The sequence below is a fragment of the Pagrus major genome, chromosome 10 (genome assembly GCF_040436345.1).
Source record: "Pagrus major chromosome 10, Pma_NU_1.0".
NCBI classification, from domain to species: Eukaryota; Metazoa; Chordata; class Actinopteri; order Spariformes; family Sparidae; genus Pagrus; species Pagrus major.
This window is the reverse complement of record NC_133224.1, coordinates 17,202,116-17,229,133: the sequence shown is the minus strand read 5'-3', so window position 1 is coordinate 17,229,133 and position 27,018 is coordinate 17,202,116. Positions and strand designations below refer to the sequence as shown.

Here is a 27,018-nt window from a genome sequence, read left to right as displayed (position 1 = left end):
TGCGGCTTGGGGTTTTGAGTGTTGGTTGGTTTAGGCCATATGAAAAAAGTTGACTTGACTCTGAGGACATCTGGACAAGACTATTCAGCACTTGTGAGATCACGTTCTTCTTTCCAGGCTTCAAGCTATTTACCTGTGGTCGAACACACAATGGTTGAACCAATCAGCGTCCTTTGAGTAACTAATGGCGGCTACAGGCATGTTTTAGTTGTCTCTTGACAGGCTTAGGTAACAGTTTGATTTACCAACTGGCTCTGCTAGTGGTAGTACTCTCCTACTGTTGATATCATTGGTTGAAGTTAGCCCAATGATAGATGGTAATGGTTTGTCCAATAACATGCCAGGTATTTCTTCGTACCTAGTCATGCCTGCCCAGAAGGTTCCGTCTAACAAACCATCTGGCATGTCAGGTTAGAGACATGTAGGTTTTTTATGTTGACACTCTTTGCTGCGCCAACTCAGACCATGCCGTGTTGCTTTGTGTTTCCATTACCTGTTTAAACGCACCGAGTTTTTGCTGAGTCACTCCCAAAATGAACCATCTACAGAATCAGCACCAATCAAGTGAATTGCAGTGATGTCAGATGAGCTTTCGTGCCCTGATTTTAAGTAGCTGGCTACCAACAACCATTGCACTGTGCGATGGTAAACAGTGCTTAAGAGAGGGCTGCTTTTAATTGCATCTACTCAAGACATCGACATCATCAGTTAAAGACACACCTTCAAGCAGGTAGCCGTGTTGTAATGTAGATATAAATCCCTTTATTGCTGGGCTGATTCACAGAGTCAAACAGAGGAAAGCCAAGCCAGCACATGTGTCTGCAAAAGGGCTAATAGAACCTCTTAAAAGGGTTCTTTTTGTATTTTTTTCTTTAACCAAACCCAGGGTCTAAGGATATAAGTCTTACACTGTGTAAAGACCTTTGAGGCAAGTTTGTGATTTATGATTTTGTGTGATATAACTCAAAGTGACTCCTTAGCTCTGTAGGTAAGGGATTGAGCCAGTTGAGCTAAAGCAAAAGTAGCAGAAAAAGAAAACAGGAATTTATTCAGTAAATTCGTGTATGGAAAACAAAAGTGGAGACATGTATACACTTTACCCAGTTTTCTTCCTCGGTACAGAAAGTGCTGCCTCAACTACATTTTATGCTGATCATGAAAAGTGTGGTTTGTTTTCATAATGACTAACGGAGGTACCTGCCACTATCAGCAAACAGTCCTTAGGTACGACTCCCAAACACTTAGAAACTCCCCAACACAGCAACTGTGCTCCCATCAGAGAAACAGCCACTACCTATTCCCCCTTATTTTCATTTTGCTGTTGTTGTAAACTGTCAGCAATGTGATGTGAAAACCCTCGACTGCTCTTCCATGTGATTATTCAGCTCACAAATAAAACATTGTTCCACGTTGTGCGACACAGGCAAAACTTTTTCGCCAACTTTAGAAACCCCTCTATTCTGTCATCTGGTAAGAAGTGAGCTGTGGGGTTCTCCCCAAAGAGAGCACCTTCAGGTCCCCATTCAGTTCATAATATAAAGAACCGTCAGTTTGGATGAACACAGGCTGGGAAAAAATGTGTGAGGTACAGATACAGGCACCGACAGGCAGGCAGAAAGAGTTTGTTATTGTATTTGCCACAACCTTGCTAACCTCAATTAATGTTCCTCCCATAAGAGAGACAGACTGAGAGACAGGGTGATCTCATGAGGGGAGATGCGCTCAGTGTTGAGACAGCGTCTCTTGCTTCAGCTGACTAGTAATGAAGCGTCACGGCCAAAAACCACCAAACTCAATTAGCTGTGTTAGTGCTATGTTTGGTTGTACTGAGCGTGTTAGTCCCAATGTATTTACATAGCCCTCTGTTCTGGGCCCTCGGCCTGCTGGACTGGACACTGAGGATAATTTTTTGGATTGTGCAGCTGATCTTATACTTTGTTTCCATAATCAATCACTTTTAACAAGGTTTCTCGAACAATAACACTACAGAAAACTGCTAATGCTACTACTAATGGTGCTCACACTCCACTACAAACACATTAACTAGTTATGGAGATGAAGGACAAAAAATGGACACAGTTTGGCCTCATCCCAATATACCCCTAGCCGCAACCACATAGCAGAGGGGCAGGGTGAAGTGTTAGGGCTACATGGCCCTCCAAAATAGAGGTATTTCTGAAGCACACTATGAGAGCTCTCCGTTGTTTGAATATATTATGGTCCTTTAATTTATAACTGCATAAAACAATCGCTACTAGCTTGCTGATTTTTCAGTAGCTACTAGTGCTACTACTGCTACTACAGCCTAAGCATAATTAGCATACTTCTAAACCTATTGGACTGAAATCCAATGCAGATGTCTAATGGTAATCAATGCAGGTTAAGTGCTTTCCATTTGACAACTTCAATCTAAAATCAATTAAACTGCAGCTTCAGTTCTGAGTGTAAACCTAGTTTGGAGGATCTTCGGGATGCAATATGGGGATCGTCGTGATTATAATTTGAGTCCAGCCAAGGTTTACTTGATTTAAACAATGCTTTTTTTCCTCAGCCAACTGTTTATGTTGATAAGCTATTTCTATTCAGGTTTGTAATTTCCATAATATTTCCCTCTGGCTTTGACTGGTGGTATTGTAATAACCCTGTTCATTTCCAGGGGAGTAAACACTGACCTATGAAATAACATTAACGCTACCTAATGACAAGGTAGCGAAATGTCACGGTAAAAAGCCCGCAGTCTCCTCGAGTGCAGCAGGATTGGAAACCAATGCCAAATAACAAACACATAACATTTGCCATTTCTTTACTGCTCAATTACACATGAAGGTTTAGGCACAACACATAGGATAAACTGTGCTTGAACCCCGGGTGTTGGAAATAGGGAAAACATTATGTATAATAATGTACACGGATAAATAATGTATCTCCTTCATGTAATTAGAGCGGCTCCCCGAATACATTTGCCTAAATTAGACCCTTAGAGTATTTCCACCGTGTTTAATGTTGCATTCAATACTTGTTACACTCTGCTTCACTTACCCAAGTCATCTTTAACTCTCATTAACAACACAATCTCAGGCATCGCTCAATTGTTAATAACTGCTCTGCTAATGACAAGTGGTTTCAGACTTTGTTTTGTTGAGGATAGGATACAAAGTGTGCTTGCGAAGGACGAGAGAGCTGGTGCTAGGCATTCATTACAATGTAGAAAGAAAAAAAATGGCAAAAAAAGCAACAGGAATGTCAGCAGGAGGAGGAGGGGGGGGAGACAGAGGGAGAGGGACGGGGATTATGGTAATGCTGAGGCGACAGCTGTTCAGCTGTGGCGAGCAGCTGTATCCACTGAAGGGGATGTAGCCTGAGCCAGGACAGGAGCCTCTGTCCGTGCCACCATGACAGTTAAGGTAGCCAGGACAGAAACACAAAGAAAACAAAGCTGCATGCAAATGCATGCTGAAAGTAAACAGGTGATAATTGAATATATTAAACTCAGATGCATTTTAATAGAGTCAAGAAAGTTCCTCTGTTCTTTGTGCAGATGACAGCACAGCTTGTCCAGTCTCATTGCTCTTATTAACGGGAACTCTAAGCTAATTTTACTTCTCATTCAGACCCAGCCTTTTAAATCAGAGCTCTTCATGATGGAAAATGTGATGTCATACTGATGTCATCAGGCTAATGTTGGCATAAGCATGTTTACTTTTGACAGCAGACCAGCATTTATAATGCAGCCTTGCAATTCAAAAGATGTGGGTGTTCACAATGTATGTAGGGTCTAACAAAAAAAGATCCTATTCAGTTGAATTATGGGAAATGTAGGATCCACCATTTTTGGGGCATGAACGTACTAAGTACTAAAACTCGGAATTCATCTGCCTCTGCTGTATTGATTTTCTTTTTTCCAGTCTCTCTCCTGTGAATGCCTAAACTTTATAGAAGTGCAATACTCAATTACAAGAGAAACCTTTGTAGTTCTTTCTTTTCTAATCTTTATACTTTATTTGTAATATACAATATGCATTAGGCCCAGTCCAGTTCACCCTAGAGACCAAAAAGACCAAATCTTTTAAAAATATGTCTCAAATAATAATACATGACTGTTAAAAGGTGCAATATGTAAGAATCGGCCACCTGTCAAATTCATCCTCAAAATAAATAGGGGGCGGAGCATCCGCTAACTGCTGACAACTGTTCCTGCTGTTAGCTCATCTAGCTGTTGGAGCTAGCATTCTGAACATGGAGCTCGGAGCACCGGGGAAGTCTTGTTGTTTACACCGCTAGCACAGGAGCTTTGGACCGGGACAGGCAACTTCAGTAGATATCTCTGCAGTGCAATGCATAGACGTCATAATGTCAAAACTGTTATTTCTTAACAGTCTTTTGATCATTTTAGGCAGTTTTTCTTCGTTGTTTTCATCTGAAGTTCTTCCGTGAAGTTTTCATTCAGCTCTATATAAGTAATATGAAATAATGGCCGAGAATTAAAGTATGAATCGGCTCAATGTACTGGATAATATATTCTGCACTTGAAAGCAGGGAACTAAGAAGGATGAGGCCTTCTATGTGTGCTAGCAATCACATCTATTATCATTGAGGTGGCAACTTGCAGCCTCTGCATGAGAGAGAAGAAGGATATATGGAGTCGAGGCTGGTACAGTACACTTGGAAAAATAGCAATACACAAGATGGGAAAGGAAAAACTGAAAGAAAAAGACTAAAAAGGAATAAAGTCATGTTGTAATCAGCTGTAAACAGACACAGACACTTTCAAAGTAAAAAAAGACAGCACGACTGATGGATTTTATCTGTGCTATAAAATAACAGCGCAACATCTGTACGCCTGAAACAAGGAGAGGCGTCTCCAGCCTCTCATTCATCTGCTTGGTATCAATCCTCTTACAAGTTCGACTTTGAGGGAGAACATTGCAGGTGTTTGTAAGACGTCGATGTTTCATTGTGCACCAGCCTGTGTGCAAGAGATAGAAACATCACAGATCATCACTCTGTCTTTATTCAAAGACATCTGCTCTCTGGGTCTTTTTAGTGTTCCAGGAGCGTGTGGTGTTAATGTGTTTTCAAGATTAAAGGAGAGTCTACCTACAGTCAGTGATTGTAGAAGTCGCCCCTGTGTCAGTCAAAATGGCACTGAGGTTTCTGTCATCAAACTTTAACAGAGAAAAGTTATTACTCATTGAGTTTTGTATAGATTTCTGAGGCCTGCAGTGTCACAGTGTCATTTGTTGACTACAGAATACTTAAATGATGATGCCTGAATCTGTGTAGAAATTGGATTTCTCATTTTGTGCCCTTTTTTGAACTCTATCTCAGCCAGGCTCTCTTCATATCGATGATGTGGAATAAAACTGTGTTTGCTACAGTATTTACGGTTTTATTTCTGCAGTAATAGTTTCATTTAAACCCTAAATTACTGGCAGAATGGGAGAAAATGCAGTTTTGGCAGATCTGAATTAGGGAGAGGCGGGTAAAGGGATAGACTGTATGTTGCCAAATGCAACACATACGTAATTTGTCTTTAAATGGTGATTTCTGTGCTGGATTTCATTAAGACTCCTGATCTTTAAAGACGCTTTAATGAATTAGTTTTTTGTTTACAATGCTTCAAATGACTACCCTCAGCTCTGTGTAATGTTCAAGCATCTTCTAACTCATTGTTTCGGTTTTATTAGCCAGAACTGTACTGTTTGTGTTCGGTCTCACTGCTCTCTTCAGTGTTGTTTCTAGACACATTAACCTGCTGTTTCCAGTGAAAATCCTCTTATACACTACCTGTCCAGCACCAAACAGCAGACAGACCAGCTGGCCAACGTATTGATACATGTTAAAACAGAGCTAAAAGTACCTGTAGTGAATATTGGACTTGAAATGTTAATGATGCTCTGTAAATACACAGTTTTCCATATGAACTGCTGTGTTTACATCTCGTTCCGCTGACCCCAAGGGGCCAAAAAATGGTTCATGCAAGAGCTGATTTGTTGAGAGCTTGGACACATTTCAAATCAGTTTTTTGGGGTGTACACTGCTTTTCTCTGCCAAGGAGGTTATTTTTTTTTTTTTTGCCTGTGTCCATTTGTTGGTTTGTTGGTTTGTCAGTGGGATTACAAATAAAACTATCGTCATTCTTTTTTGACTTTCTTTAACATTGCATTTGATTTTTTGACATTTTTGTGAATATCTCAGGGAATAATGGATGGATCTTGATGAAAAAATTCAGGTATATTAAGGTGAATACAATTTGATGTGGATTTTGATATGTTTTATTTTTTTTAATTGGATTCGGCTTGATGAGGTCCATTCTACTAATTCTGATGTTCCTGAAGTCCAGATCATGACAAGAGAAATCATTAGTAAAGACCTTGAATGCTTTGTCAGATCAGTAATATTATTTCTGAAATCTTAACACAAACTTTATACTTAATTTGTATGAATTTTAAATGTTTATAGGGGAACAAAATGTTGAAGGAAGAAAGATATGGCAAGAGGATTGACGTTATGTCAAAGATGTTAATATACTGTGTTGCAGAGATGTCTAATGAGGTAATACCGTTTTACTACTTTGTATCTCAAGAGGCGATAGTCTGGTTTCAGCTGAGAGATGTGTGCGAGTGGCAAGTTAGCTACCTTTTTTAAGTAAACAAAATAAACGTACAAAATACAGAGAAATAAGTTATTTTTCCTACTCAATGGAAAAATACACCCGTTCAGTGCCTGTCTTCAAGTTTCTCTTTCTCTTTTTGCTGACTTAAGACCAGAGTAATTGCCATGCCTTACCCCAATATTTTTCGAGCTACCTTTGAAATTTGGCCGTATCTTACAAATTACACCGTACGTCAACCTACAACTATCCAAAAGGCCAAGAGACTCTTGTATAAGAACTCCTTCTACTTGAGATTCTGCAGTGTGAAACCAAATACAAAATTCAACACAGAAACTTTTCAGCCATGGCTAAGGCTGGAGAAAACAAACAGTGGACCTGGTTGTTGGCTCATATTCCATTGGGTCCTACCTTAGTAAAGGCCTGACAAACACATCGAGCCTCCACTGTCTCTGCTTGCATTGGAGAATTACTGTAGATCTTGAGGTAAGGTCATGAACCTCATCAGTCCTTCTCTGACTCAGAGCCAGGTTAAGTTGGGTTCCTGGTCCCGGCGGGCCCGTCCAAACCCCATCGCCTCGTCCCCCAGTAAGCCGCTCAGATCGATGGACAGAGTTGAAGGCCATAGGGCTCGTCTCAATCCCTCGGCCTCATCGATTACCACCCACTTTACAGCCCTCGCACTCCCAATCTCCCTGTCCCATTTTATTTCTACTGTCTCACTCTCGTTTCCCTCCTCTGTCTATCTCCATCCTTTTCCTTTTTTCTTGATCTTTCTCTAACTATAATGCTTCTTTCTTTCTCTGTGTTTCATGCAGTGTCTTTCCACCGACTTATTCCTTCTCAACCCTTTTCTTCTTTCGGCTCTTTTCTTTGTCTCTTTGTCTCTCGCCATCCTCCTTTTATCTACCCATCTCCCGCTATATCCCATATCTCTCTTTATCGCTTCTTCTTTCTCCCCCTACGCTCTCTCTCACTCCCAAAGGCCTCTGGCTCCCAGCAGTGGATTATCACACATCTAAGGAACTCCGCTCCCTCAGTCCTGTTGGTCCAATTAGTTGTCAGATTGAGCATCAGTCAATCTACTGGAACCACCACAGGCGAAAATCATCTTCTCAGTTCCACAAACAGGCGTATGCATTTGCGTGGATAAATGGTTTGTGGTTACATGTGTGTTGATTAAACCCTTTGCCGTGGAATTACAGTAATGTGCGTTGCTATAGATAGCCTTTTGTTGTGTATGCAACCCATAATTTAAGAGAATCAGTAGAGGATGCACGTGCCTTTGCTTGAACATCGCCAGCCCTATCTGTTCCAGTCTCTTCTTTGGAAAAACAGGCCGCCAATTTGATCAGAGCCCAATTATAGCGATTGCTCAGATATTCATGCAGGAAGAGAGGAAGCTTGAGAAGAGAAAGGAAACCACAGAGACTTAAAGACGCATGGAGATCAAAAAGAGAGAATGCTAACAAAACCTGTTAGACATGAAAGAGGGGAAGAAAATGACAAAAGATGGGTGAAAAGGTAAAAGTGGGAAGTGAGGAGTGAAAAGTTTGCGCTTCAAAAGGAGACTTCAAAATGACTTTCAGCTCAAACGTGAAACAAACAAGCACAAAATGTCCTTAAATTTCCTCGCAGGCTAAAACTCAACACAGATTGATATCAGAATGATACCTAGATCCTCATTAGGGTTGGTGAATATAATGCTATTTATCTTTCTTGTGATACAAAGCCATTTATTACTATTTATTCTTACATTTTGGATATTTTTATATCATAATATGGCATGAGTGTTTTTCCTGGTTCTAAAGGCTCCATTATTGTAAAGTGACGTCATTTTATGAACTTACCAGACTGTTCCACTTGTCTTTACCCACGAAGTCATTAGCCAGCCGATGGTACTAATACATTTCTTCAATAAACTTTGGGAGCTAGCTAAGAGAGCTGTTGTAACTGACTAGCACGAGCATGTTCCCAGATGGCTAGCATGTTAGTAGTTAACTCAGTACTTTGAGTAGTCACAATGTCACCAAGCTTCTGGCACCATTTCATGACACATAAATGAACTTAAATGTTCCAATCAGTGGCGTCCTCCAAAGCTTTAATATGAGGCTGTGTCTGGATTCAGATTGAGCATGTGTGCATCCTATAGAAGTAGCAGCGAGCGCCAGGTGATGGATTGTGTCTGCGTGCTTCCAAATGGCTAAACTCAAGTGAGAAGTTACACAGCATGCTTTTCATGAACTGCCACCATTGAAACTGAAATTCCCTTTGTGGCTAATTGCATAACAACTTCGATGCAGTTTGCTTGAAACAGCTGCAGGGACTTCCAGGGAGCTATGCTTAACTTTTATTCCAAATTAAATTATGGAGATTAATTCTGTTAAACTTCGAAGCTTTTAGGAAAAGCTGAAGGAGGCTTCCTCTCCTGGTCCCAATCAATGATGCTCTGCGGAGTCATGACCACCAGTAAAATATGAGAAAAGGCAGACAAATACCTTAACCTGTTTTGGTGATGTACTATTTAAATTATACCCATTTAAAAGCAGAAATATCTCGAAACATGGTCCATTTTGAATTTTTAAAATGAATCTCTCCAGATATTGTATCTGAAGAGTACAAAAGAATAACAATGTGAAGAAATAATTTCCTAACACCCACTGTCCAGATGTGCTCCTCTTTCCACCTGAATGGATGGACTCTTGTGGGCGAGGTCAGCACATGCTTTTTGTGTGGACAGAGCAAAGGCAAGCAGAAGCAAAGATCCATGTAATTGCCCTCCCCTCCTCTCCGCCTGAGCAGTTTAATGAATGGCGGCAATCTCAAACTACTGTTAAAATGGTAACGAGTTTGTGGGTCACTGGCTGGCCTCAGATAAAGAGCGTGGTCAAGGTCCAACGCAAAAATGACTCCAACCAGATGTGACTACTCAGTGGCGGCCGGTGTCCTGAACCATTAGCGTGCCCATTGAATGGGAAGGATGAGGGTAATGGGGAACTATTTGGATGAATGAAGCACTTTATTTTATACAAGCACGCATATGCAAGTGTCTGGGCGAGCAAGGACAGGGCCATTGGCACTGTAATGCCAATGGCTAATTTTAACTTCAACGGTTGGTTCATCCAAATTGCAAAAAACATACAAGTAGGTGTTCACTCACCCAAAGTTTTGCTTTTATTTGTCCTATTCTGAGACATCTGTCTCTTTCCTTTGTGAATAGTAGTATTCACAGAGTGCAGGTTTTGCATCGACAGGTGCGTAGGAGAACACCGAAGGCCGACAAAATCAGGAAAAAGACTCCCACACCCTGTCCACTTCACTTGCAATTAAGTTTAATGACAACAACGTTTCAGTACTTAGACCTTAACCCTGACGAAGGTTGCTGTCGTTAAAGTTAATTGCAAGTGAAGTGGACAGTGTGCGGGAGTCTTTTTCCTGACTTTGTGAATAGTAGAAATACAAATGTATAATAAACAGTACGCACTGTGACTATTTCTTTTCTAGAAAATAGTAGCTGCTATTGAAAACTGTCCACAGGGAGGTCTGTAGATTATGCAGAAATATTAGGGAAAGTGTTGCTGGAAAGTAATCTTTCTGTTTTGTCATTTTTTTTAAATGCAGCTATTGTGAGCAGCACAAACGGTAGTCATCTCCTCTTTTCTGTAGTTTGAGGAAACTGTCCCTTTAAGGAATAATTTTGGGTCATATATATGGTCATATTACTGCCGACTTATCCAGGGTGTCGCCCAGTGTTAGCTGGGATCGGCTCCAGCCCCCCCATGACCCTGAAAAGGATAAGCGGTTTCAGATAATGGATGGATTTATGGATATGTTCATATTTAGTTTAGACGAGGGATTGTCTTTGCTTCAGTGTTACGTTGGTTCAGCAGTAATTTCAACTGGAAGCGTTTCAGACGTGAAGGCTCGTTAAGCAGTGCTCTTCAGCAGCCACTTTTTGAATATTGTTTAGAGTTTTTGCCAACTGATTTTCAAGCTGTTGAATACACATTTGAAGCTGGTGCATGATTGCAGAATGAGACTGCAGGATTAATTCACCTGTTTCACAGTCTTTTGGGGAGAAGTGATGTGAGAAAACTAGAAAAGAAAAATATGTAAATGTAATTCTTCAGTCTTACCTGCAGAATCCAGTCTTCATGAGGACAACAGACAAGGTAGTACCTGTCTAATAATGTTACTGACCAATTTATCTAACTTGTTCAAAACATGACAATGAATTGAATATGTATTGTTGATATTCTGTGAAAAAATGTAATCAAACACAACAAATACGTTTCTAAAAGCTTAATCAAAAAATATTCCCTTCTCATCACTTTAAAACATTAAATACTGACAGCCAGACTAAAAAAAGGAAAAGAAAAGAAAAAACTGAAAACTTCCATATCCGAGTGAAGCCTTAAATCATTTATTTTCTGTCATGCCGAGTTGCAAGTCATCAAAACGGTGACTCAAGTTGACTCGAGTCCAAGTCACGGCTCAAATCTCCATCTGTGGCTAATAGGCATGCTAACAATTGCTAATTAGTCCCACAAATACTGTGTGTATGTATAATGCACAAAGCCAACAGCTAATGAATGCGGCATTAAAAGTGCAATCTAATTCTGGTGGATTCAACAGGTTGTCAGGTACCGACGCTTTTTGCTTAGTTGCCCGGAACTGGGAATGAGATGTAATTTCTTCATAACTACACGTTGCACCTCGAAGATCCAATCGATTGTCAGTGCATGTATGCGTTATAGACAATAAAAAGTTAATTTATGCTTCAGAAATGCAAGTTGCTCTGATCATAAATAGACGTACATGTTGTCAAGAAAGAAAAGTGGAGTAAAGAGTCATGTGAGAGCTGTGAGTGAGATTGGTCCGGTGACACATGCGTGGAAAATCGACTTGGATAGCAGTGAATCGTCTCCGGGGCTGTAACATGACGCAGCTGCACCCAGGGGATAGTAATACGCTTACATTAAACTGTAACACTGTTGCATCTTATATCTGATGTCAGATATCCTGTCTGATTCTCTACTGTATCAAATAAAGGCAAGGATTTAAGTCAAGGTTCCAGATTACGCAACTAATTGAAAGGCTTGGTGCAGAGGGAGGATGTGCAGCCCCATCATGGAGTCTGTGTTCTCGTGTGTGTGACGGGGATGGCGTCAAAGTGTCAGCACAAAGTCATTCCACAAATTTAATCGTGTGGAATTTACTTTTGTGCTCCGAGAATATAAATTGGGCTTCATCTTTTTTTTGGAAAAGAGACAAAAATGAGTTCCTCCCTCTTATTACTGACTGTGATGAATTGTTTATGCGTGTGGTCTGTTTCTGGAGAATGCGAGGCGCCCCAGAGGGATAGGGAGGGGGTGTCGCACACACACTTGGATGAAGTACTTGTATTTCACTGTTTTCGCTTTAAAAATGAATGAGTGCATTCTTTTTCCAGAGCCTCGGAGTCTGTCTGTCTTATTTCCCCCCCGGTCCCTTTTCTTTCTTGAACATTTTCTCCCTCCGTCTTCTCCTCAATAGCTGATTGATAGCGCTCCATTGACACACAGTTGATGGGAATGTCTCGGGGACAAACGCTGGTTGTCAGGCTGGAGTTCATGGTCAACTCGGCTACGAGCTCGACTCTCAATGGGGTCTCTTGTAGCTCTTGTATGAAGTCATCCAGGGGTCCTGACCACCCTGTTGACTTTCCCTCAATAAAAGCCATTAGACTCATTGTCCGCTAGCTTACAAACAAGAAACCCACAGTGGCTGATTATGTGGTAGTGGTATTACAAGGTGGCTACAATAGAGCTATACTTCCTCTGCAACACGTTGATTAGGACACCAAGTTCCTTGCAGGGATATTGCTCATGAAAAAAACGCTTGTTGGACTGTTAACCAATGCCAATTTCTGCCCTTTAGTCCAGTGAGCTGCAGGTAGAACCTGCCAAGTTGTACTCCTAACGCACTGCTCTGTACACTAGAGGCAATGGAGGAATCTGGCTTCTGTGCTGTTCAGCAGTTTTGTCAATGTGGCTAGGCATGCTGCTGCCAAATAAACGCTCTCTCTGCCTCCTGCCAGTAGTGATTTATGGCTGAATACATCCTTGCCCTGTCCACTTCATCCGCAAAGAAAAATCATTTTCCAATTGAGCGCAAAACATAGGCCTTGAAGACCGACTCAACGTGGGGATAGAGAGGCAGAATATTTTATTGCCATTGGCATCTGGATGAATGATGCATACCTCAATCTCATGGGGCTGATGGACTGATAGAGGCAGCACAGTTTCTATTCCCTTCTCCTTTTCCTGTACAAGACAGAGGATACATTTGCGTGAGAAAGGTACAATTATGCATTACACTGTAGACAGGGCGGACTTGTCACCAGCCGGCCAAATGTATTTTGAGTAAGAGATTGTAGGGTATGAGCATATTTTTTATTCCATTTTCTATGTTGGGCAGCTTTACTAACATGGTCCTTACATGCTCATATCTAAACAACTTAATAGTTAAATTTCCAGATCGACATATCAACATTGTCAAAATAGCGTCACTGTGGCAGCGTACCAGCGACATCCGTAGCAGACCTTTGTTGTACAGGCACAGTTGGTTGGGTTGAGGCAAGAAAACAACTTGGTTAAGGAAAACATCATACATGAAAGTCCTGTGCTTGTTTATCTCAACCATCCATTCCAACATCCTCCTTATGCAAACCTTTTCTATTTATTACTCTACTTCACCTGACTCCCTCCTTTACTGGCTAGAGGTCGCTGCCTTACAACAAATGTCGATAGAGTGCTGCAGGGATGGCTTTTTTTGTAAGATAACCAAGAAGTTAGCATCACCCCGGTTCTGTCATGAGATTGTTCTATTGGATTTTGCATTAGAAATATATTACTGTAACGCATTGCTTTTGTAATGCGTTACCCGCAACACTGGTGTTGATAAAATATAATAAATACTGTGCAAGTGATGTGCTTTGTACTGTATATGTTGCCAACTTCTCCAGTCCGGTCAGCTGGTGTATTTCCCCTCCCTGCCCTCAGACAGCTGTCCAGAGCCTTATAGCTTCTTGAACTTCTGTTTTGGGCTGCAGCTCTCCAGTATTAATCCCGTTTGCAGCTGTGTTCAGTAAGAAAGCTTTGATAAACAACCTGCCCAGCACTAAATAGCTGGCAAAGTTAGCAGCTAGCAGGTGAACATAGTAACTTTTAGACCAAGAGTCAGATATTTTCCCCTAGAGTGACTATTGGACTTTTATTTGTTTCATGACCAGAAACACATCAACAAATGCAGGTGTTCGGTCTGTATCTGGTATTTTCATCCCAACAAAAACAAAAGGAAATAAATAAATAAAAATGAATCAATTTAGCTGTTAAAACTTTGATTTTAATTTTCAGCTGGAGGTTTAAAGCTGGAGGGAAAAAGCAACCAAGATTGGCTTGGGGAGGCACAAGTACTAAGTGTGCAGCGTGGTTGATCTAATCCGCATGTCAAGGGACTATTGCTGTTAGTTTGCCTTTCTGCCTGCATGGTGAGAGTGTCGAGCTTTGCACCGGCGTCTCATTAGGAAAAGGACAGCTGTGCAGAGGCGGACAGCCTGTTTCCAGAGACACCGGTTGAGTCACAGTAGGCCAACGACCAATCGGGGAATACTGGCTGCATGCTGCATGACTCAGAGAGCCTCACACGGCGGCTGGTTTGCAAATTCAGATGCTGTGTGCATGCTGTCTAATTCCTCATCAGCAAGGTTTTTCTGATAGTTAGAGGCCGAGGAGAGGCAGGTATTCACTGAATTTGTTCGAGCTGTTACCGAGGTTGTTATCGGCCCTGGCAAGCGGGCTGCTGCTCAGGGAAATGTCGTCTGTTCCGGTTTTGTGGACTCCATAAACATCTTTGGAAGCCAAGCTCTACCAGGGTTGGAAATCCTGCATTTTGGTTGCTTTGAGCCAAGCGCCTAGAGACTCCACTGAGTGGCTTTGATGACAGTCTGTGTTGTGGAAATTGGTCTAGAGCTCTCAAAGCTCATTCTGTAAGTCCCCAGCTGTGGAACCCCGCTTTAACCAACTCCTAGTTTAGTGTGGAAAAAAAACTTTTAAGACGTTTACCAAGTCAGCCCAGCATCAGTGGAAGGTCTTATTAAAATTGCTTAGGGTTTTTAAACTACTACGAATTGCAATTGGATGGTACAGGCGATGTAGCTTCATCTTGACGCAAGAGGAAGGCTCTACTTTATGCTACAGGCTAGGTTTTATAAGGCTAATCATTTTGAGGAGATATTTGAGAAACTATTTGGGCCTGAAGCCAAGTATCTCATTAAGTCAGCTGCGTTAGACAGCTTTCATCCTATCTGACAAAGAAATCAAACAGATTTTTATCTCCTGGTCTTACCTTAGTTAGCTGCTTTTCATTTTCCCAGAGGCCACCCAGACTGAACATTTTCCATGCACTGGTGCTGCAAGTCACCAAAAATTAAAAAAAAAAAAAAATTAGATGTAATCATGTGCTATCACTACAGAGAACGATGACAGAGGCTGTGCTTGCTTTCCACATTAAGATGTATCAGGAGTGTCCATATTACACAGTGTTTGCAGCTCGGCTCCTCGGGAGCAGCCACCTTCAACACGACCTGCTTTTGGCAGCTGCCTCTGGGCTGGACCCCTCGGCCAATCAACTCCCCTCTGCCTGAAGGCAGGCCTGGGTTTTTCTCTCGCTCCACTACCTAGAGCTGCTAGCCAGCCTGTCAATCACACCACCAGGCACCACTGTGCTGCCTAACCCACTGGCACTCTCGCCATGGCAACGCAAATCCCAGCAGACCTAGCTGTCAAGAACAGGAGTTCTCAGAAATATGAAAGACAAGAGTCTCTGATCCAGTGTACACGCACGGGGTTTGTGCCCTCCGACCAGGATGTCTAGGTCACATGAATGATGCATCCCTACATGTAATGGATTTGATTTGATTTTGTCAAATATAGTGATAATATTACATCCGTCCTCCTCTCACATTATGAAATAAAGATTTTATTATCAAATCGCCCCAAGAAAAGTATGTTTTAGCAAAATTTCTCGTGCTGGCACGAAGGCGGCTAGGAGAAACAGTGAGCAAAGCACTGTGTGAGCCCTCTTTAAAATCAAAGTAGCAAACAGACTGTTATTTGTTCAGGGTAATAGTTTCTCCAAGCTCCCTCAAATAATACTCAGCATAAAATCAGCAGCAGTGCAGATGAAGTTCCCCACGGTTGCCTTTGCTTGAAATATAAATGCAGAGGAGAGATTAGTATAAATCTTGGACAAACATTGGCTACATTTCTGATGGTCTATTGTCCACTGATGCCTAAAACTGAATCAATAAAGTTTTTTTTTCAATAAGATTTTTTCTGGGTTCAAGGGTCCTATGAAACACTGACAGCTCATTAAGCCTGTAGTTGTTTTTTTCCCTCTCTGTAGAATTTCAGAAAACTGTCAAAGAAAGAAAAGTACAGTTATAGAAAGTAAGTAAAAAATGATTGAACAAACTCAATTATGAAGAAAAAAAGAACATTTTCATTGTAGTTATTCTTAGTTTCATCAAAAATTCCCATGTGGAATAAATGTGAACATATGGATTATAAGAATTAAACTGGAGAAGACCACTAACAGTGTGACCCAACATTAGGAATCAGTTCTGCTGAAGCTGCCATGTTAAATTTACTGCACAATATACAATCTGCCCTGAGCACAAGTAATCGTTGTTAGCACTCCCCAGCATTTGTGGGCTGCGAGTCCGTCAATCTGAATATTTTTGAAACAGATTTTTTTTAGCTAACTCGGTTATCTGAAAATAGATTAGCCTAGCGATTTGTGTGGCTAGTTCATAAAGCTGCATTCAGTTGTTAATTTTTGGCTTCTTGGGGGCATCGGAGCAAAATGTAGGCTAAATGCATTGCTATGCTAACATCAGATGTTCCAGCCACTAACTGCTAACTTTTTATAGCCTATCTGATGGTTGGCAGAGAGTGTACGACAGATTTATAGACTTTTTTTTTTTTTTTTTTTTTTAAACTTGCACACTGCTTCTGAAAATGAGGTTGACAAGAGTGGAGTAGCGCGAAAAAAAAAATAATTAGATGAACGATTAGAAAAAACCTTTACTATGATTAAAAACACGTTGATGTTAATTAAATTGATATCAAGAAAGTGTTTAAATTATTTTATTTTATTTAATTGCACTCTTATTTGTTTATTGTTTGTTTATTTTCTTTACACAAGCTATTGTATGTGGATTCCACTTTAATTTCCCCCAATTTTTTCCCTCCTTGTCATCCATGCCATCCCCCCAGTCTTTCTCCTCAGTAGCTTAATGCTCAACATATTAAACGTATCTCTCTCTTCCACCTTTCCTTACAGGTCATCCTGATCCTCACCAAGTATTACCATGCTGACTCCACCAAGGTGCTGGAGAGCTCGCTGTGGAGGTAGGCCAAACGTTTACACCGTGTTAGCTCTTGCTGGATGTCTTTATGTCATGTCTGGCCTCAGACTCACGCAGACCTATCATCAGCGAGCAGCTTCCCTTCAACAGCGAGGGCAGCGCGGTCTCCGCTATCTCTCCGCTGTGTTTCCTCAAGGAGACGTGAGTGATACAGAGCGCTAGGGCGGACAAAACATCAGCAGGCAGCGGCGATGTAAAGTGGGGGACCGGAGAGTGGCGCTGCGAGGCCAGAGCGGGCATCTGTTTGGGCAGATAGCATATCAGCATGGCACAGGGCAGGACGGCAGGCACCGGCAGTGCCAGGGAAAAGGGTCAAGTCTGGCTGGCAGAGCCTTCTCTATTTAGCAAAGCTGCTTCTCGCCAAAAACGCTTCACACTGTTCTCGCTTTTGAGTGCAATGCATCCATTCCGCTCAACTTCACAACAAGTGTATCCTGCGCCCGTACATATATTCTCATGGAATATTAATGTCCTCTTGATTCTACATCCACTCCACCAGCTCCTGGGGTGCCACTGTGTAGCTGAGCATGTCCTTCTCATAGATAAGGGTGTTGAGAGAACGTAATTATATTCACATTTCCTAATGAAAACTTGAAAAATAGACAAGACAGGGCTCATAACACTGGCTAAAATTAGCCGTCTAGGAGGCGTTCGCATGGAGCAAAACGTGTCTGATGGTGGTACTTAATTCATGCCATTCACCTCACTGAGGGCTCCATGACTTCAAAGAATCAGCCTCTCATTAGCTCTGACTGCATGCCTCCCTGGAGGACAGATATGAATAATGTACATATTTTTCTCCTTCCCTTGTTGATGTTTTAATTGTTGCAGTGTATGAATAATGCCGCTGATTCACCACTGGACAGCTACTTGAGAAAGAAAACACACGGCGAGTGCTCGAATTTAATCTGAATTGTACCTAAATTGGCAGAGACAGAAAAAGCTGGCCGGCTGCCTGTTGGCATCATCGTCTAAAAAAGCAGAGATTAGCATGAAATTAGCATGTTTCCGAATGGACCCATACGGCTCCCTGACCACGTCTTGGTAGGTATTATGTGTGGGGTGTGCCTCGGCTCCTTGTAGCTGTCAGCTTGGCGTGGTGTGTGGACAGCCACAATCCACTGGCCTATAGGCTTTGAAGTCTCAGGGCTGTAGGATCAAACAAGGAAGATGGGGGAAGATGAATGGGTTTGCTGTCTCGCCCTGTCAGGTGGCGTAGATCAAGATGCCAGCTTTCACACAGGGGGAAAGTTAACAGCACAGACAGGAGAAAAGTTTTTTTGGAGCAGCCGAGTTAATGAACTCCGGCCCTTCTAGATCAACGGTGGTCTATGGAGGCTCGTCTTGTGTCAATAAGCAAAGCACACAGTCCGTGTCTTCACAGCTGAACACCTATAACTGCTATTGGATTCAATCCAAAGAACCGGGTATCAGCCGGTTAGTGTCATTTACAGTACTTCTGTCCTGAGAGACCACCAAAGAAATCACTCAGATTGATGTGTTAGCTGGTAAAACTTCCCTCACTGTGCAAAACCACCTTAAAGGTGCTCCATGTAACAATTTGTAGTAATTCACATGTATTGATCACCTTTTTTTTGGTCGTATATGTAAATGGGACCTTGTCCGTCACTCTTGGTTGCCTGTACCGTCCTGTGGATGCTATGTTTTACTTGTTTAATGCTGCTGGACTGAGGATTTCTTTGTGACGGACTCGGGTCAGATTTCTCGCAAAAGTCCAGTCCGGCCTAAAAATGCTGTCGTACAAGCTTTTCCTTACTAAAAACAATTCAGTCATGTGATCACTTATCCAACAAAGAGATTCAGGTTATGTATGTCCAGCAATTCTTTCTACTTTATGTTGATAAGTTCGAGTTCCTGCATGTAGCACTCGCAGTCATCTTGGTTACCGCTGCTGCTGCTCCTTTAAATTCCATTTCAAACAATCAATACACATATATATTGCGAGCATTTAGCAAGTAAACCGGCTATTAGCACAGAAAACCATGACAGCTGTAGTTGTTTACTGACACTAAAGGGGCTCTGTGTAACAATTTGTAGCAATTTACATGTATTTATCACTTTGTTATTGGGCATATGTGAGCGGGTTGTTATGCTCACATGACCTTCCCCATCTCTCTGCGTTGCATATACAAGCCTGTTGATGATTTGCCAGAATTGTTTGGCTGCAGGATTGTGGATATCTTCATGACGAACTCAGGTCAGATTTGTGCAATTGCCCAATGATCTGAGTTTATGCACGTTATCCAGTGCCTCGTCTTGGTTCTCTCTGCTCCGCTGACTAAGAGCATCAATAGCTAAAGTTTAGAACTGGATTCCGTTTACATAAACTAACAACTGGTGCCTAACACAACATGGAAGTTCCAGAGAGCCCCTTTAACAAACTAAATTTAAGCATATATTTCAAAATTTGAAAAAAGTATCTTAACTCAAGTCAAGGTCAGTCAGTACAACAAACTACAGTATAGCATGTGTGTCTTAAACAAGAACTTTACCAATGCTGCCTTTTACTCCTGTGTGTCCGTCCTTCAGTCTGTTATGGCTGGCCAAAGTTCATGGGCTATAGCTCGTCTGAAAAAAGACAAACAAACACCCAACATCATCCCTCACTTGTCTTGTCAGAATGGCTCTCTGTGTGAAGCAGGCAGGGGGAAAAAGTGAGCGGTAACTCATGGACCACCTGAGGCTTTACCAGGCAGTTTATGCTCATCTTTGAAGTACGCAGCTTGAAATATATGAAAATGTACCTGTGAGAAGATGACTCAGATGTATCCATTTGAGGCTGTAGAGCTGCCTGTGGACAGCAGGTCTTTCTTTCTTTCTTTCTTTCTTTCTTTCTTTCTTTCTTGCTTTCTTTCTCTCTTTCTAGACAGTAGGAGACTCAGTGTGGTAAGGCTCTGGTCAATAATTGATGCTGTGGCGGCAGCGATGTCGTGTTTTTCTTTGGCTGAGGTGAATTACAACAGTCAGAGGTCTGGACCCTTGAAGTGAGAAGAGATAAACTGGACACTTAAAACTCTGATGTCCCACTGTGTGTGTGTGTGTGTGCACGCGTGTGTATGAGTGTGTACGTGCTACCAACCTCCACTAAAAAGACCATCAAGGGGAGTTTCCCAACCTTTTGCACTCAAAAGAATTCTCAGCCTTTCAGTTGTTTAATTTAAACATGCTACATTAACCATTAGACCAGCAGTAAAACATTAAGGCCTCTTGCTTAGTGCTTCAATTAAACAAGGTCTTAGGGAGTTGTTGCCTGACCGTGCCTGAAGGCAAAAGTGTTTACACCTGTTTCACGCACCTCAACACACTCAACACTCCTGCCATCATAGCTTCCTCTTGGCTGAATCCCGTTGCCTTCGTGATCTCTCTCCAAGAACTCTGAACTTTGTAGCGCGGACGCAATTAACGCGCACTCTCAGCAAGACTCTCGCCAAAAGCGTTCTTGAGAGCTCGAGAGAGGCGTTCAAACTACTTTAACACATTTGCACACCTGGCCAGTCACTACATGATGTAGGTTTGATTGTCAGGTCGTCAGTTCGGAAAGTTCCTCGAAATGTCAGTGTTTGGCAACAGGTTTCAGAATGATGGACGGTCTGACATGTGCTTTGTTGGAATTACACTGAGACCTTTACTGCATATATTTTGTGATAATGGCATTAGGTAATTTGGAGCACCTCTAAATGCATTAACCAGGGGGAGGGCATCATTTTCAATCCTAGACTGTAAAGCTTTTTGAGTTCCTGGCTGTGGTGGATGATGGTGGAAGGCTGAACACAAGACCCACAATGAATTCCCACTCTTACCTTTAGAGGACTTTAAAATAAGACATTTGACTAATCTGATATGGTCTCTCAGTTGACTAGTCCAGACTTATGCCTTAAATGCAGAGCAAATTCGGGTACGGCATCAGAGAATAAACAGAGGGCAAGGTGCTCACAGATTAGTCAAAGACGTGAGGATTTGCCCCTGCATTACCAAACACTGTGATGACTGCGGGCTGACAGAACTCTTCTTAAGACTCTGTTGCTTCGAGTCGAGCCATGAAATACTTAGTAAACCTTTTTGATCCTCAAACTGAAAGGGAGCAGATGTGCACTCCACTTCTCTCTGGCTTTGGATCCTCACTGCAAGAGTTTTTCATTTTTAGAGGATGCATGGTGTTTCAAATTCCGGGCAGTCAGGGTCATCTCTTTGTTGGATGGAATTGTTTGTAATGACTAATCCGATTACCAAATAGTATCCAGATATTTAGTGGACTTTCAATGTCTCCAAATGGGCTAAATCCAGTTTGAGAAGCTATTCAAACCTGAAATCCATTTCCTAAATGGAAAAAAGGTCAAATATTTCACCTTGTTTTAGTCAAGTGGTTCAAACATTGGCTACTGGTAGCATCATTCCCTAAAAGTATCTGTTACTGGCCTTCAAAATGGGCCTTCAGAAACCCATGTTGGTCAAATCTAAGTATTTATGTCCCAATTTTTGCCTTTTAAAACTTGTTAAACCCAAGCACCAGCAAAGTAATCATACACTAGCATAAACAGGGTGTGAGAGTCGGGGGGTATTTATAATTCATGCTGTCTTCGCACATCTTTTGAAGAGGCAAGGGAGGCTGGTAGCCATTGCACCAGGGGGGGGGCTCCTGTGCTCCATTATGGATGAAGAGATCGTCTGACAGCACAGCACTTCTCTATACACTAGATCAACCAAAGCTCACTTCCACAAACACAAACATTGACGTCATGTCCATCATAGATGCTTAACGGTCAGATATGCTAAATTGCCATATAAGCCATAATCACAGAGCGTATTTAATTGATATAACCCTGATTTTGTAGGCTTTTATGGGTTTGTAACATGTATTTGTCTATAGCTATTAGCATATAGCTGTGTTTTTACATAGCTCTTTGTTAATGGGTAACATCAATTAAACGGAAGATACTGTAGAGAGAGCCTCCAGAGTTTCTTCAAGCTGAACAGTAGGGGGAGTCACATTTCAGATGGACACATCAGCCCTCCAGCATCCACACCTCATCCTCCTCTCTCCATCCTCTGTTTCATCACTTCCATCCCTCTCTCCACTTAGACCTAAATTCTCGTCTATCTTCGCAACAAAGCCACTCTTCAAAGCTGCGTTCAGGGAGATGATAAGTGATTATAGAGGAAGTTAAAGCTTTGATTGATTCCTGTGGGAAAACTGGGTCATGATAACATAATACATTACAAAGGAGAAGGGAAAAACTGTGCTATTTCTTTCTGAACCATGTCAACATACAAAAAATGCTGTCATGCCTGACACATTTATTTTTAGACATGTGAGTTACTCTAAACAGCTGAGATGACTGGCAGACGCATCATTCTTGTTCTTGCAACACTTAGCAATAGTGTTAAGTAGGAATCCTACAGTTTGTAGTCCCTTTAATGCAACACAGAGAAAAAATTTCACTATTAGGCAACATTAAACGCAACATGATCATCTCTTCTGACTATTCCTACTTACTGCCAACGATATGTTTTTCTGCCAGAGGAACACTTTCAGTTTGGCTGTAAATGACTTTAAACTGCATCTCACAGACTTCATCAGAGGAAGGAGTGGCATTATATTTTCATTTTCAAGTTCATTTTAATAAAGCCCCCCATGGGCACTTATAGAAAGCTAACGTTAATGTTTTCTAGAGATTGTGGGATATCCCAAAATTGAAGAAAAAAAAAATCACACAAAACTGCATAGCTAGCTCAATCTTGTTTTTTAATTTAGCTACTATCTCTGCGAACATCACGTATCTTTTAGCTAGTAGCGCTCCGTGCTCTCTGGCTTCCCGCACACAAGAGAGGCATGGGTTAGCAGAAATGATCTAGCAGCAGTCTCACAGCACCATAACTTATATTTAGCTTCTGCAAATGCATCAGTTAAGTTCAAGTTCAACAGGCCCACTGCTGTTTGTGATTTATTTTCAGGAATAAAATCGTTTCACAAACATCAACCGCCCTGTTTTTGTCATAAATTGCATCCTGTGTATAACAATATTGGTCTGGTTACAAACTTCCCATGAAAATGATATTTTTAGTAATGATGACTTGATGCTTGATGAGAACTGTTTCAATTGTATAACGCTGAACAGAACCTGGCGATATATAGTATAAAAGTTGAGGAAATATATAAGGAAAGTAATAGCAATTTTAACTTTAAATGAGAATGAGGCAGCATGGGGCACATTATCACACTCATAACATTAGAATGTGCTGCACGTATATGAGTTACAATGAATGACAATATGACTGTAGGATATCCAATAACCAGCAGTGCAGTACTGAGAGGAACAAGTGCAGAGTACAGAGAAAATGAAAGATTGAGTGGAAGCGCTAATAGTAACTTAAAGCTCCAGTCGATCTGTATCTTTGTTTCAATTTGTCTCAGTGTTTTGAAGCCGATGCTTTGAGGCTCCTCGGCTGCAGGCTAGCGCTACATCTACGGCTCACTTCCCACTTTGATGCCTCCTTAATCAGCTTGTTTCAGATGTGGATGTGCATACACACACACCGTACACACATACACGGAGTTATTCCACCATTACAAATGTGTTGATGATTAGCCCTCCCTGGGGTCCAGATCACATTTCTCCAAACTAAACCAGGAGAGAGAGCAACAAAGCAGAAACTTTTGGGCTTAATCAGCACAGTATGTTTCATTTCCCGCTCTCCTTTTTCCTCCTCACCTCGTCCTCCCCTCGCTTCCACTCATTCATTTCCCTCTCAGGTTCATTCTGTCCATTTCCCCCTCTTTCTCTGTCTTTGTTCTCTCCCTTGGTCCAGATGGTCTGGGGGGTGTAAATACTTAATCGAGGCGAGAGCATCGTCTTCCCTTCATCCCTACGCCCCCTCAACCTCATCACTTGCCTCCTCCATGCATATTTCACAGCCTAGAGAGAGACGGAGAGACATAGAGACAGCACCCAAGAGGGCTCTGCTTGCTAAATAAGATGGCAAGCAGTGGATTGACTCTCAAAGCAGAAGTGGTTTCATATAGAGCCAGAAAAATGCTTCTCCAGGGTCATATAATAGTGCTGTGTCGAACCATTTCAGACAGAATGTTAAGCATTTATATAAAGAGATTACAGTTACATATAGAAACCACTGCCCTAACAGAAGCTCAAAAAACTCTTCTGGGTTAATCTTTTGAGGAAAAGAATGAAGTAGAATGAAGAAATCAATGAGCCGCTTCGGTGATGGATAATTCATCGTGTTTGGGTAGAGAAGAGTCTCAACATATCTCTATTTTCCCTCACTTTCCTTTTTTTTTGTTTCTCAAGTTATCAGTAATAACTCCAACAAGAGGTGCTGCCAGCGATCTATGCGTCAGCTTGTTCAACTTGTTGTCATTTTGCTCACTTTATTAAAAAAAGGCGTCTTACTCACTAACCTTTCCTTCCCTCAAGGAGTCCAAATCATGAGTCACCAGCGCTCAGTAGCGGGCTGCCCAGACGGCTGTATTATGTGTGTTGCTGCGCACTCACAAGACAAGTCAGCTGAGGTGAATTTAATTACATTAGCGGTTGTTGTCAGTCACGATCATGATGTGACACACAGGTCTAATGAGTGTGACGCCATAATTGAAATGTATTTGCTCTGTAAAAGACTGATGCAGTCTGATTATGCCACAATGAAATGAATTAATTTCTACTGAAGAGTCTGAAATTTAGTTTGACATATTGAGGGAATACAGTCCAGGCACTGAAAATTAGCAGTAGCTATGAATGTTGTGATACATTGCAAATTCATCATTTTAGTAAAATTATCTACGTATGATTAATTTTTTAACAGTTGGTGCAAATCTTTTTTCTCTACTCTTAAATAACTTATTGAAACCTTGCACTGAACTAACACATAAAATACATTTCTTGCCAGACACCTGGCAGCACTTCTGCTCATATTTTCTTCATATTTAAAAGAAAAATGCAAACAGAAGTAAACATCTGTATGCACATTAGTTTTTTACAGTGCCAATCTTTTTTTCCCTAATAAACAACTTATTTACACATTGCACTAGGCTTGCTGTGGTGGTTGGTTAGCCCGTTACGCTGTGGTCAGGCTTACACGATTACATTAGTTGGTTTTGCTTTTTAATAAGACAATAGTCCAACGATGGACGCTACGACCGGAGGTGTCTGAGCTGACTGACAAGACGATGGCAGAGGATTTGTTGTCCAAGCGAAAAAGCAAACGCCCCTGTTTGGCAATATGTCGAATTTCAGCTCATAACAGGTAACCCGATAACATTAATGAGGAGAAAAGAGCTGTTACCTCTCTGTCATCTGCAGCTCTCTTGTCCATTCCTCCCACAGACTGAATAAAACTGCTCCCAGACATATTTAAAACTGATCCACTGTCTACAAAGGCCGAAAAATGACCGCTGTTTTGCTCTGCAGATGTATTTTTGATGAACATCAGCAGTGCTGACTGAAGACATTGCATTTCCTGCAACTAGTCTACTTCAAAATAAAAGTTAACTTTTAATTAAATATTATTTAATAGTTTTTTTGCGGACAGGATCATGTTGTATTTTTTACATCAGGTCGCAGGCCGGATGGAGGAGGAGGAGGCTGAAAGTGTACTTGACCACCCAATGTCTTTACTTTTTATTTTTATTTCCAAAAATAGTGTATATGAACAGACGGAACAGTGTCGCATTCCTTCAGCTGCTTTACAGACTTTACAGGGGAGGTGACATAGACAAATAGGAGCTAGATTTCATGATATATACAATACATAAATACAAGGTCAGTATCAAATTTAATGGATCAATCATTTTATGTCAGTTGCCCCTAAATACAGGCATTTATATACATTCACATCACAATTAAATTTAAAGCTTCAGAGATGGGAGCTGCTCTGAAGAAAACTGTCCTGGAAAATAAAGATAACAGAGCAGAGTAAGTCATTGAACTGAGCACACTGGGCTCACAGATGAGGGTCACAACAGGATCCAGCTGCATTTGGTGGACCAAGTCGAGATAGATGTATATTCTAAAACTTAAATCAACCAGCAAACACAATGTATTCAGCTAAGTAATAAATACTGACATAATGGCCACATAGCTGTTGACATATAGCCAACAAAATGAGCCACAAACCAGGATAATAGGATTTCTTTTCACCGTTTTTGGGGTAAGAAACAGTCGCAGTAAGAAGCAGGTGGTAGAAGGTTTCAGTCTTTCCCATATAAGACAATTGTTGCCAATATGAATCTTTTAGGAGATGGAGGAGGGTGGGGAAGCTCAGATTACTATCTGATTGGACCTGAAATGAACTGGAAAATGAGACAACTGTGCAGGCATGTGGGCATGTATAGAACATGATGCCATCCAGTGCGTGTGTGTGTGTGTGTGCACCCCTGCAGTGCACGGACGGCAGGATTGAAGTACTGTACATTGGTGCGCATTAACTGTGTTTCTGGCATGTGTCTGAGTACATGTGTGAGAGTCGGATCGTTTTCACACCGTGGCTGAACGGGGCCATGTGCCCGGCCATCTGGAAGACGTTTCCCATTTCCTCAAACATTCTTCCTGCGAAGAGGAACACAGGTCCACAACTGGACACAGCTGGAAGACCGAGAGAGAGAGAGAGAGAGAGAGAGAGAGAGAGAGAGAGAGAGCTCCTTCTGGATTTGCTTCTGACTAAATTGTGAAAGGATACCCACAAGAAACAATAGCTGCCAGAGAGTTCATAGCTGGAGACACTCTCCCACTATATCTACTTCTGTGTCTTCTTCACACACACACATGCACACACACACACACACGCTTCTTCCACTTTCCTCTTTTTATCTTTATCCCAATTTCATGGCCTTGCCAGAAGCTACCTTGCAAAAGGACACTAACTTTTGGACCACACACTGCGAAGCAAGGCCCAACCATAGTGC

At 41.6% G+C, this 27,018-nt stretch overlaps 1 protein-coding gene across 1 annotated transcript in view; it reads left to right on the top strand.

Moving 5' to 3' along the window:
- sorcs2 (sortilin-related VPS10 domain containing receptor 2) overlaps positions 1-27,018 on the top strand; it is a 357,654-nt gene that overhangs the window by 75,977 nt on the left and 254,659 nt on the right. Inside the window, exon 2 of the mRNA XM_073474430.1 lies at positions 17,000-17,067. Within this exon, the coding sequence (XP_073330531.1) occupies positions 17,000-17,067 (68 nt within the window). The remainder of the gene's footprint in view (positions 1-16,999; positions 17,068-27,018) is intronic.